General features: G+C 35.6%; 1 protein-coding gene across 2 annotated transcripts in view; it reads left to right on the forward strand.

Annotated features, from left to right (window-relative positions):
* mre11a (MRE11 homolog A, double strand break repair nuclease) overlaps positions 1-11,089 on the forward strand; it is a 36,347-nt gene extending 25,258 nt beyond the window's left edge. The window contains exons 12-20 of one of the 2 annotated variants that reach the window (XM_079886058.1): positions 1,010-1,113; positions 3,010-3,183; positions 3,421-3,480; positions 3,603-3,798; positions 6,964-7,047; positions 7,632-7,693; positions 10,154-10,221; positions 10,742-10,832; positions 10,912-11,089. In XM_079886058.1, the coding sequence (XP_079742184.1) occupies positions 1,010-1,113; positions 3,010-3,183; positions 3,421-3,480; positions 3,603-3,798; positions 6,964-7,047; positions 7,632-7,693; positions 10,154-10,221; positions 10,742-10,832; positions 10,912-10,956 (884 nt within the window). In that variant the 3' untranslated portion in view covers positions 10,957-11,089. The remainder of the gene's footprint in view (positions 1-1,009; positions 1,114-3,009; positions 3,184-3,420; positions 3,481-3,602; positions 3,799-6,963; positions 7,048-7,631; positions 7,694-10,153; positions 10,222-10,741; positions 10,833-10,911) is intronic. The other variant, XM_079886059.1, reaches the window with a different exon arrangement.
* The last annotated feature ends 1,655 nt before the right edge of the window (positions 11,090-12,744 follow it).

The following is a 12,744-nucleotide window of genomic DNA, read 5'->3' on the forward strand; positions in this document are numbered from 1 at the left end:
TTCAGTATCTTTATTTTCATTATACATTTTTCACCCCTATAGTTGTAAGCAGTCATTGTAGGTTTCTTTACATTCTGACTCAGTCAGATGGGACACAGAATAATTGTGTTAAACAGTCTAAGCAAGGGTTAGGTTATTCTGAATCTTAAATTGTTGATGGGAATTTAAATAATGTGAGTTTAAAGAAACACTGTTGCATATTAATTGCTGCAGTTGTACAATTAATTACAGTATTGCCGAATACCGGTATGCATCTACAGTTGAGATTTGCTATTTAGTAATACATCTCTTTATACGAAGTACACTGTTTAGTGTGTGGTGTGTGTGGGTAAAGTGGGATATATTTGTAATAGTTGGCAGTTGAAGTTAGTAAGTCTTAAGGTTTTTTTTGTAGTGTAGTGACGAAACTAGTTACTATTAGGTGATGTGTATCACTGACATGATTAAAATTTTGCATATCAGGGTTTAGATGTTTCACAAAAAAAAGGTCACACACTTTAGATTAGGGTCCAATTCTCACAATTTTAACTTACTATTTACTACGACTTTTGCCTCAATAAACTCCTAATTATGGCTTATTAATAGTTAGTAAGGTAGTTGTTAAATATTGCCTAGCCTTAAGCAGATTAACTGAGAAGTTTAATACTAAATGAGAATGGCATAATACATAATTATTAAGTGTTCAAGCCTAGTGTTTAAACCAAAGCCAAGATATATACACTTCTGAAATACATTTATAGTGCCTTTGTGTCCTTTTTGCCCCATTAATTCTAATTGCTTGGAAAATTGCAATCAATACAAGAACATTTCTTAAAATGTTTGATGGAAGTCAGTCATATTGGTTTGGAATGACATGAGAGTGAGTAAATGATGACAGTTTCACTTTTTCTAGTGATGCTACTGCCCATCATTGCTCGTGGCTTAGTCGAAAATCTTGCATGATTGCACATGCACAGGAAAATAATGTATTTAATATTTCAATTTGAATCATGCTGTGTGTGTTCTGCAGAAGAAGGTTTGGATTTTGGAGCACTCCTCTCTCGTCCCAATTCTGAGGTCTTACAGCTGAGAGTGGAAGATCTTGTGAAGGAATACTTCCAGACAGCTGAGAAGGTTTGTAGTTTTTGCTGTGTGTCTGTGTGTGTTAATGATACAGATAAATCTTCAGTCGTCTCCTAACCTTCCACAGATTTGTCATGCTTAATGGTGCTCTAAGCGATGTTGGGTGACGTCACTTCTTGTTGACGTTTGAAGTATTGTCAAACAAAACGGAGGCTAGCTCGACCCTCCCTCCTCCTCATCCCGTCCTCTCCCCCTCCCTTCCATGCTTCCTGAAACAGTCATGAACCATTTAGAAAAAACAAACTGGATTTACCCTCCTGTCCAGCAAAAACAGAGCCACCTGAATGTCGGATTGGAAGCCCTTCTGCCGGCGGAGTTCTCGCCACCTTTTGAACGCTTTTCTGATGTAAATTCGGGACTTTGCGTTCCTTCTCCTTTTCCCTATTTTTTGTTATTTGTTCATTGGAACGTCGTCTCTTTGGTCGTGTGTCGGCCATATCAAAATTCTCAAGAATATACAATTTTAACGTTAGTCGTTGTTAGGACATCTCTTCTCTAGATAACTTCCCTCTTCATGCTTCTCTCTCCTCCACTCCCCACACCCCCCTTTATGTGAACGCGCACTAACCCCCCAACCCCCATCCCCACCCCCAAATCATTCTTGTCGGTTATTGGCTGGAACACTGTTTGTTATGTTTCGTGGTCCAGGCTGGGCCAGTTTGTTTTTCTTGCCGTTTGTGGAGCCTGGGCTGTCTACAGAGATTGCGTTTTTTTACAGTGTGTTCAGTGCTATCAGACAGTGAGGAGATGTTTGCTGGATGTGACAAAAAATGTTTTGGCCTAAAAAACGTGTGTTAGAGCACCTTTAAGTAATAGAGCTCTTTTGAAAGGTTCTCATCACTTTCTTTGAAGCTCTTATTCAACTGCCATATTTGCCAACACCTCCGGGCAGCTATTTCAGGCATCCAAGACCAAGTCCTATTTACTTGAATGGGGGAATCCTGAAATCTCAAAAACTCTTTGCTGAACACATATTTAAATTACATATTTCAAATCGGCTGCAAAATCTGAAATTAACTGTCCCATAAATGTTCTTACTTATGCTCTCATTCCATTAAAAAAAGCGTATTTTTCAGGCTAGACCAGCCAGAGCGCATGTGCAGTTTCTATAGCAACTAGAGCTTCTAACAGCCGCTGCAGTGATCCAATGACTTTACCAATGGGCAATTATGGGTGCAAAATTCTTTGTTTATAATAAATGTGTTTAATAAAAGTATAGTTGTTTTTTATTATTTGCAAGATCTCATTGGTAAATCTTTAGAAGGATGAATAAGTTTCTCTTAGTTTGCATATGGTTAACAGTTGCTGTTATGTTTTTTAAATTGGACAAGTAGCAGTCCAGTTCGGATAACAAATGTTTTATACAACCATGTCATTAGAATTGGAATTGGTGGTGTAAACCTTTGAAATTCCAATTGATAGGAAAATATTAGTCATTTAAACAGTCGATCAGATTGACTTGTGTAGGTAAGACTTTTTTTCTCATTACTCATTAGAGAGGAAAGAATCAAACCAAGGAAACTGTAACATTCATAGTGGAAAAGTTAAGTTCATGTAAACAATATGTTCAGAATCATCAATCAGATGATTTCTTTCAGAGTAAAAAAAATGTGTCTATGTAAATGTATCTACTTTGATGAACACAGAATAATGACACCGCTAAATATGTTACTCTATAACCTGAAACCAGCTGTTGTCTTGGGGTAACTCTAGCTAGGCCATCTCTCCGTAATGTGCAGTCTGCAAGCGTTTTTGTTTGTTTTTGAGAAACAGATGGATGAGTACAGTATATTGAGTGTAATATATGTATAATACATTTGTTTGAATTTATTATACATATACCATTAATATTTCAGTATGTAAAGGTGTGTGTTTCTGTATGTGTAGAATGTGCAGTTGTCTCTGTTGACGGAGCAAGGCATGGGAAAGGCAGTGCAGGAGTTTGTGGATAAAGAGGAGAGAGATGCTATTGAAGAACTCATAAACTACCAGCTGGAGAAAACCCAGCGCTTCCTCAGAGAACGACGGGTGGAAGCCACAGAAGAGAAGATTGATGAGGAGGTAAGAGGAAGAGCACCTCAGCTGAACAAGGCAATAAACCAATTTCACAATGATTGAAAGGTGGCCATTTTAGTTCTTTACCAGCCACTGTTGTTTTCTGAGAAAATGTGTTTAGCAAACTACACAGATTAAAAAACACCATCACTCCCTTAGACAACATTGCCTGTACCACTTACCAAATGAAACTGGTGATTTAGATTTACATGGTCTGTCATGTTTATCTGCATGTGTCATTAGATTCGACAGTTTCGAGACTCAAAGAGAAACACAGCAGAAGAGGATGAGGAAGTTCAAGAGGTCACTTTTTTATCTCTTTTGCTCACTATATATGTCATTCATTCCTTTTCATGTTTATCACTCACTGGCATACATTTAAAAAAGTAAATTACCCCATCAATTTGCCATTCATTCTCTTTCAGGCTATAATCCGTGCAAAAGCTAATAGGGATCGTAGTGAAACTGTGAGAGGCGATGACCTCAACCTATCAGATGAGCCAGCTGACATTGCTATGGAGTCTGATGAAGAGTCCATATCTGCTCCTCCGGTCCGTGGAAGGGGGCGCAGCTCCAGAGGAGGACGAGATCAAAGTACTAGCAAAAGAGGAAGAGGGAGAGGTATCTACATAAACATATTCGCAGAGACAGAAACAATTTCTTTGATAACTATATAAATCACAAAACCTAAATTGTGAAGAGATCCTTTTGAGCCAAACATTTTGTAATTAAAATGTTTTGGTATTCCAATAATTTCAAACCTTAATTCTCTACCTAGGGGTGGGTGAAATGCTAGTTAAATCTGGTTCAAATTTCAAGTATTGTTTCTATCACAGTTATGTGTAATGGACGTAAATTAATAACAAATGTCTTTAAAACAAAAAATCATGTCGAATTGCACTCATTATACTATTTGTAATATTTAATGCGCAAAACAATTTCGTTATTAAAAATTCAATAATCCATGCTGAGCTTCCAGACTTAATTTTGCAAAATTTTTGTTTCCAAAATATTGAGTCTGAAAATACCATCTATAACAGGGGTAAAAAATAAACCTACCATAAAAATTATAGACCCTTAATTTCTTTGTAAGTGTGCAAACTTACAAAATCAGCAGGAGATCAAATAATTATTTTCCCCACTGTATACACCTATTACATCTTACATCTGCACAAAAGGACGTGAATACGCATGTAAATTTGACTGTGTGAAGTCGTAACTCCCATTGTGGATTCGCTCTTCACAACAACGCTGATACTAAACTACTAAACTAAAACACGAAAAATGTACAACATTCTATTACAATCTTGTTCTCATTATAATGCGATGTATATGGCAGATTGTCACTGTACATCTTGCACTTATTTTTTATGATCTAAGTGATTAGTCATCTCTTCGTGTTTTTGAAGCCATAATGAGAAACAACTTTAAATAAAACATGTCTACTTTTAAATAATATGAGAACGAAATAACACTGCTGCATTTTATCATCAATGATTTTGAAAAAGAAATAGCCTATCTAAAAAGAATATGACAGTCTCAAATAACCATAGTCTCAAATAACCATAGTCAATAACGTTGGGCATTGCATTTGAGTTGAAACTGAAGAGTGAATGAGCACATATCGGTAAACTGCAGCACTTGTTAATATGTTAATGCTAGCTGGTTAATATACTCAACCAAACACGTCCTATAAGATTAATCAGAAATAGACAACATAAAAGTAATCTTACAACTTACATCTGCACAAAAGGGCATGAATGCGCACATGAGCTTGACTGTGCTAGTCTGCTATAACTCACGTTGTGGTCCCCCTAACAGCACGCTGATACATGGGCAACTAAAGCACATAGAATTTACAACATTCTAATCTATTACAATCGTGTTCTGACTATAATGCGATGTATATGACAGATTGGCGCTGCACATCTTGCACTTAACTGTACTTCATGATCAAAGAGATTCCAGGCATCACTGCCTTTCAAATCCAGTTTCACTTTATTTCGCCAGTCTGGAAGGTATACTAACCAATCAGACCACAGGTACCGCCCAAAATGGTGGAAAACACAATCATAAAAACAGACAAATATATTTTTTGAAGTCAGGACGATCATCGTTTTCATGTACTCGTGTACTCGTGCCCATCCCTAGTACAAACAGCTATATTACATACTAAAGGAAAGGTTAAATTAAAAAAGCATAATAGGTCCTCCTTAATAAATAGAACAATAATTATGTTGTTGTTTTCTTAAATATGTAGGTAATGTTTATTTAATCAGAAAAATGTGTCAACGTGGTACTACAAACATATATAAGCATCATTTGTCTGTCAGAGTGAGCAGTGGTTGCAGTGTGCTTGCTGTGTTTTTTTGATCAAGATGAGCAGCTGTTGTTAGTAAGTTAGTTAGAACTGCATTGTGAAGACCCCCTTGAGTAAAGACCCATTCGGGTAGAGACCTGCGACTCTACTTGCATGACTCCATTGAGTACACCGACAAGGCACAACACTCTACTCTAAGCATCCCTTTCTTTTCTTTATAACTTTCCTCATTTCTCCTGTATTATTCTCACCCTGTGCCACCAGTTCTTCTCTGTTGTCCATGGCAGAAGGAAGTACAAGCACGTCCACACACACCAAGGCTTCTACATTCCCTGGCCACATCTTCTCCATAGCCTGTTAGCCTTTTCTAATGTACTGTGGAACTTTGGATTTTGAACCATCTGTTAGTACAGCACTGTATTTTGAGCTGTATATAATGTTAATTATAGAGACATACAATATGTTATCAAATACCAGCACATTTCACATACATTTGTAATAGTCCAAACTGTATACCAGAATCTATAAGAAAGTTTATAGATGTGTACTAAGGGTTTCATATATCATACCTATTGACCGTTACTAATAAGGCAAATAGTTTGTCTTGAAATTAACTTTAACTGACCAGCCAATTTGGCTACTAAATGTTTAAGTTAGCGCCATTCAGAACTTCTACTATCCAAAACAAAAATATCTGAATGAACCAGATGATCAAAACCACTGCTTTAATTTTAATAGATTTATTATTAAATCTGTAACTTTACTTTAAGGTTCCATTAGTTAACTTGTTAGTTAATAAAAATGCAACTCTTCATTATTAGTTTGTTAGATCAGATACAACATTTGATTTTTAAGTATGTATTTGTAAATGTAGAAATTAACATTAACTAAGATCAATGTTCATATTAACTATGTAGATAACTAATGGTACCTTATTGTAAAGTGTTACCACTAAAGTGTAAATATGATTCTGAATCATTGAATGGCTTTCAGTTTTAGATTGCAGTTTTAGATAGCTTTCAGACTGTTCTTAGAAAACAGCATTTATTTCATTGTAATTTACACACAGCTCACTCCAAATTTAATGTTTAATGGTAAGCACATTTTAGATAAGTTTTTTCCTCACAAAAGTCAGCGTACTTAAATAAATGTACTGAAGCCTCTCCTCCGTTCAGTGTCTCCATGCCTCCATGACATCTCACAGGTATCACACACCAGTACCCAGGGTGTACACTCATAGAAAACAATGTGTTCAAATGTTAAAGCTGTGACTCTTCTCATCCAATATGCGACCCTCCTTACACTTTGTTTTGCTAACGTTGGAAGCTCCTGGTTGGAGGACATAATTAATGAATCATAACCCACCAAATTGGCTAGTGAGCTGATGCGTATACGCTATTTTCATTTGACGGGTTGGGGGAATTCATCTCAGACTCTGCCTGCAATGTCTATTTTAATGTGTCCAGGTGCTGCCTCAAAGTCAGGGCGGGGGGGACGTGGACAAAAAGGATCTCTCTCAAGTCCCCTAAAAAACAAGTCAATAATGGATGGTAAGATACAATCTCTTGATGCACCTGACACTTGAACACACACAAGCAAGTGGTGTTGAAGTTCAAACCAATTGCGCATTAGACGGTGCAAGTAACTCTTTCTGCACCTCAGCTGGTGCACTTAAAATCACAACCACATCCACAGTTTGTGGCTTTCTATCTGCCTAACCTACAGGTTTTCCTGTGACATCACCATGTGAGAGTCCAGATACTTAATCTTTGAGCAATTGAGCCACTTCTTTTAAAGTCACCCTGGTGAAAATCAAGTTTTCAATATTGTTTATATGTGGTGTTGTCTATGTGGTGTTTTTAATATGCTTTAAGACAAACCATGTGCAAATTCATAAGTCGACACCTTTGCTGAATATTTTCTCCTTAAAACTGCAGTGAACCAAAGACAGTCTCAAAAACGCTGTTGTGGTTACCATAACTCAAACTTGCAATCATTCAGTTTCTTTTATTCTCGGTTTCATTCCTGTGTTTGCTTGGAGGTTTATTTTAAATGGTGTGAAGGTGTGTGTTCTGTGTTCCCCTTAAATGGCAGCCTCAGGTGTTTTATTTGTTTTGTTCTGTGCTCTTTACAGTATTCCAGGCTTCAACCCAGAGGACCTCTCGTGGAAACACATCAAAGTTGGATGCCGAGGAGGTATATGCACAAATACCTGGATGTCTTTAACTGTTAAAAACGAAATGATAAATCTGTTAACCCTTTTATCAGGGTACACAATGATGATAAAGAAAGAGATCAACTTCCCACTAAGCAAAATGATGTCCGAAAGACGTCTTTTCAACGTCTTTGTCACAAAAATCGGACGTTGAAAAGACGTCCACTGAGGGTCTAGAATGAAAGTTGATATGACGTCTTTTTTCGACGTGTTCTGCACGTCCGATATAGACGTTCATCGAACCTTCGTACAAGGTTAAACACTAGTTCATATGTGGGCATTGTGGACATATTTCAACATCATTTATTGTCTCATTTAGACATTATTACTTTGACTATTGCTGTCAGATGATCTTAGTGAGAATAAACAGAGGTTTAGATGTTGATATTTATTTCATTTGAAGTGTCACCATTGTGGTGATCAGTGATTGCTTTAGTTGGGCTCTTGGTCCCCTTTCTTTATACTTTAATTTTCCTTTGACTGCTGTAACAGTGTGTTTGTGTATCACAATTGTTGTGGCAGAGGATGTCTATAAAAAGTTTTTGAGTGTTATCAGCTCAATGTTGATGATGACATAATCATCACAAAATGGGCATCTAATATTGTTTAAAGTTTTGTGTTTATATTTGGGATTAATAACCACCAACCTTGTGGAACTGCAATATTGGTGTCAAAAGCATTAAAATTATCACTTATTTGAAGGTGGATAAAAATCATGTGCACATGATGTTTTGAGCAAATGTATCAAATAGTCACACACAGACATCAAGATTTTGGATATGAATCACAACAACGGTGACAAAAAAAAAAAAAAAAAGCTTCATCCTGCAATGCATGATGGGTAGCTTTCATAGTACAAAACTCATTCTTGATTCTCAAGCTTTTTTGTTTTGATTGTCACCGTTGTTGTGATTCATATCCAAAATCTTGATGTCTGTGTGTGACTATATAATACTCTTGCTCAAAACATGTGCACATGATTTTTATCCACCAAATAAGTTATAATTTTAATGCTTTTGGCACCAATATTGCAGTTCCACAAGGATGGTGGTTATTAATCCCAAATATAAATACAAAACTTTAAACAATATTAGATGCCCATTTTGTGATGATTATGTCGTCATCAACATTGAGCTGATAACACTCAAACTTTTTCTAGGCTTTCTCTGCCACAACAATTGTGTTACACAAACACACTGTTACAGCAGTCAAAGGAAAATTAAAGTATAAAGAAAGGGGACCAAGAGCCCAACTAAAGCAAACATTGATCACCACAATGGTGACACTTCAAATTAAACAAATATCAACATCTAAACCTCTGTTTATTCTCACTAAGATCATCTGACAGCAATAGTCAAAGTAATAATGTCTAAATGAGACAATAAATGATGTTGAAATATGTCCACAATGCCCACATATGAACTAGTGTTTAACCTTGTACGAAGGTTCGATGAACGTCTATATCGGACGTGCAGAACACGTCGAAAAAAGACGTCATATCAACTTTCATTCTAGACCCTCAGTGGACGTCTTTTCAACGTCCGATTTTTGTGACAAAGACGTTGAAAAGACATCTTTCGGACATCATTTTGCTTAGTGGGTTTCTACTAAGTACAAGAACATGAAGTTGAACTTTATCTGTCTCTCTCACAAACAATAATTTGTGACCCTACCCTCGTTTGGCCAGAGTGTATTCTCACAATTTCTGTTTGTGATTCAGTTTATTCTTACTTTGTTTAACCCAGTCCAAATCAGTTTCCTTTTTAAGCTTCTAAAATCAAATAAAAGAAAAAAGTATTTTAAGTCCATAACATTAAAGGTTGAGCCCACAGCAAATTGACGTCATTAAGCATGCAGCCCCCCCAGAGCATTACAATAACCTAGCCTTGAGGTCAGCAAACAAACTTTTCTGCATTTTGTCATTGAGATCATATGTCGTAATTTAGATATATTTTTACAATGGAAAAAATATGGTTTTACAGTTTGGTTACCAACATTCTTAGAAACATCTTTTTTGTTGTATTTGTATTTTGTATTTATTTATTTATAAAGCATTGCTGTACATTACAAACAACATAAACAAAAAAAGAATAAATAAAATAAAAAAAGTCAACAGGACAACCACCAATAAAACACCCATTGAAAACTGTTGTTCTGCAGAAAAAAGTCATACAGGTTTGGAACAACATGAGGGTGCGGAAATGACAGAAATTTTGTCTACCACAACCTCATTCAGAAATAAATATGCAATTATAAATATTTTCATAAAATAGTAGCTGGATTTGGAGAGTGTTGCTACAGTGACCTGTTTCTGTATAGAGATTTTTTACAAGAGAAAAGAGACTGCATATATCTTCATAGGATTCAGGATGGGAAAGTGGTCTTGCTGTTCTGTGATATGTAATTTGATTTCATTTCTTCTTTTCTTTCTCTGTGATCAGATCACCATAGAGGACAGTGACTCAGATGAGAATGTTTCATTTTTTAAAAGTTCCAGGACAAAACAAAAGTAAGTGGTTTACATATTTCCATTTGCTTTGCTCTTTAGTCTTGCTCTACCAGGTCATTCAGGTTAACTGGCATGGACTTCTAATGGCTTCTAATGAAAGAATGCTCCGATGTATCCGAAGAAATAAATGTTTAATAATAAATGAGTTGGGCTTGGCTCATCAGTCGATTTATTTGTATGATTAAAACTTGAAAACAGCTTTGAAGTCAAGCAAACCAAACTGGCAATAGAAAAAACATTAAACTGTTATCTTCCCTTAAAACGCTTGTATTTAAAGTGTTGGTTAAAGAAACAATTCCCTTTAATGCCTGAAAAAGATATTCTCTGAATGAAACTAATAACTAAAAGTAACCACAAAAGCAACAGAACATAAACCAGACAGTATATTTTAACAGCATAACTTATTCACATATGCATACACAGGTTTCCTGGATTGAGTTAAGTAGAGAAACCCTAATACTGAAAAGCTACATACTATAAACTGTCTTACCCATATCTTCCCTCTTTGCTTAACCAATAGGCTAACTTCATTAAGCTCCAGTAAGAGAGGTTCCCAGAGCCAGAGCCAGTCTCTTAAAGGAGTATGCTTCGATGATGACGACGATGAGGTAGTGTTAATGTGCACTGATTTTTGTGTTGGATTAGTTCACAAATTGATCTTTACCTTTTTTTTTTTTTTTCTCCTCTCAGGATGAGTTTGATCCATTCAAGGGTTCAAGACGTCAGCGCAAATGAGGAAATAATTCCAGCTGCTTGTATAGTCCTAATTAATCCTCAAATTTTTTTTCCTCAACGCTTCCACAGTTTTTGCAGAGATTCAAGTAAACTAGTTTGTTCAAGGTTTACATGCCTACCGTTGTTTTAAAAACGTTGTCAAATTTTAAATGTTGAACACTGCTGTCTTTTCTACTGGTCTATTATAATTGTCCCGAGGCTTTATTTGAGGACATGCATCAATGTGTGTTTATCAAAGCAAAAGTCTGTTTATGTCTGTTCCATGCCATAAAAACCATAAACATGTCACTCTTCTTATGTGTACATTAGGAAAATAATTCTTGCTACTGGGCAGAATATTCTTGGTTTTGCTGCTGACAATTCAGACAGGGGCAGTCATATTAATTTGTCGTTAATCGGTTTGTTTTATCTCAACAAATATATTTTACAGAAAATTACTGGTACAGCAATCAACCCCAAACTCATACAATCTATCTTTCATACAATCTAAATGTCCACAGTCTGTATTTGGGTTAATATGCACAAAAGTACTGAAAATATTGCTATAAATTGCAATGACACCTCCCTCCGACTTTCAGATAAGGTTCATGTTTTTACAATAAACTTGGGGGTAGACATACTGTATAATTAACAATGGGATGGGATCTAATCTAGTTTCAAACCCAAAGCTTAACAAGTGTTTTCTGTAGTATTTATATTTACCATTATTTTGACATCCATTAAATGTTCTTTTGTGGGGTAGAGTGTGTTTTTTATTTATTAGTTTGTTAGTCCAGGAAAGAGACAATGGTTATTTGTTCAGGGAACAAAGTCTCTTAATGATGATATCTAGATGGCAAAGTCTTTATTAAATATCTATATCTAAAATCACTACATTTAAATTTCAAACCACTGTAAAATCCTCTTCTGCTAATTTTAGCTAAAAAATATTCAGGTAACAGGTTTCAGAGTAGTTAATATTTTAAAAACCTAAGAAAAGTGTTTTTACTTTTTACTTTTAAGTACTGAAGTACACTTAGAAAACTATGATGTAGAAACAATTCTCAAGAAGAAGATATATTTGAAAGAAAGTTGGTAACCAGACAGTTGATGGTGGCCATTCACTTCCATTGTAAGTCAATGGGTGCCGTCAACTGTCTTGTTACCAACATTCTTCAAAATATCAGGAAGAAACTCATGCAGTTTTGGAACAACTTGAGGGTCAATGAAGTAATGACAAAATTTTCAGTTTTTGGGTAAACTATCCTTTTAACTTAAGTACAGTTTCCCAGTATACACCTCGGTTCTGGTTAGGATACGATTTCCCTTCTGTTGATCCAAAGTGTGATTTCCCTTATTCTTCATAATTTCCTCCTCACTTTTAATAGTCTTAAACTCTGAAATTCCTAAACAGCATTTTTGTGTTACTTTTTATTTAGTGCATTTCAAATTGGTTCAAACTCATTCATCCACAGTCTCAACCAAACATTAAATGCATTGTCATATTTGAAATCGTTTAGCATAGATATTGTTCTGTTACACAATTTAACAAAGGAAATCATAAATGTAAGCAAAATGGGGCTTACAAGAGAAACTTTACCATGTTACCAAAGATAAAAAAAAAAGCAAAAACCATGAAGCACTGGTAGCCTACACTAGTGTTAAATTTGTTAAACAAGAAAGTAGTTATTTAAGTATACTTATTTAATTCCTTTATTGTGTGTTTTGTGCTGCATTTGCAACTAAATTGGATTTATTAACCCTGGATCTTCTGAAATGCATAATGCTATTCAAAGGATCGTTTCAGCA

Source organism: Squalius cephalus (genome assembly GCF_949319135.1).
Source record: "Squalius cephalus genome assembly, chromosome: 11".
Taxonomy (NCBI): domain Eukaryota; kingdom Metazoa; phylum Chordata; class Actinopteri; order Cypriniformes; family Leuciscidae; genus Squalius; species Squalius cephalus.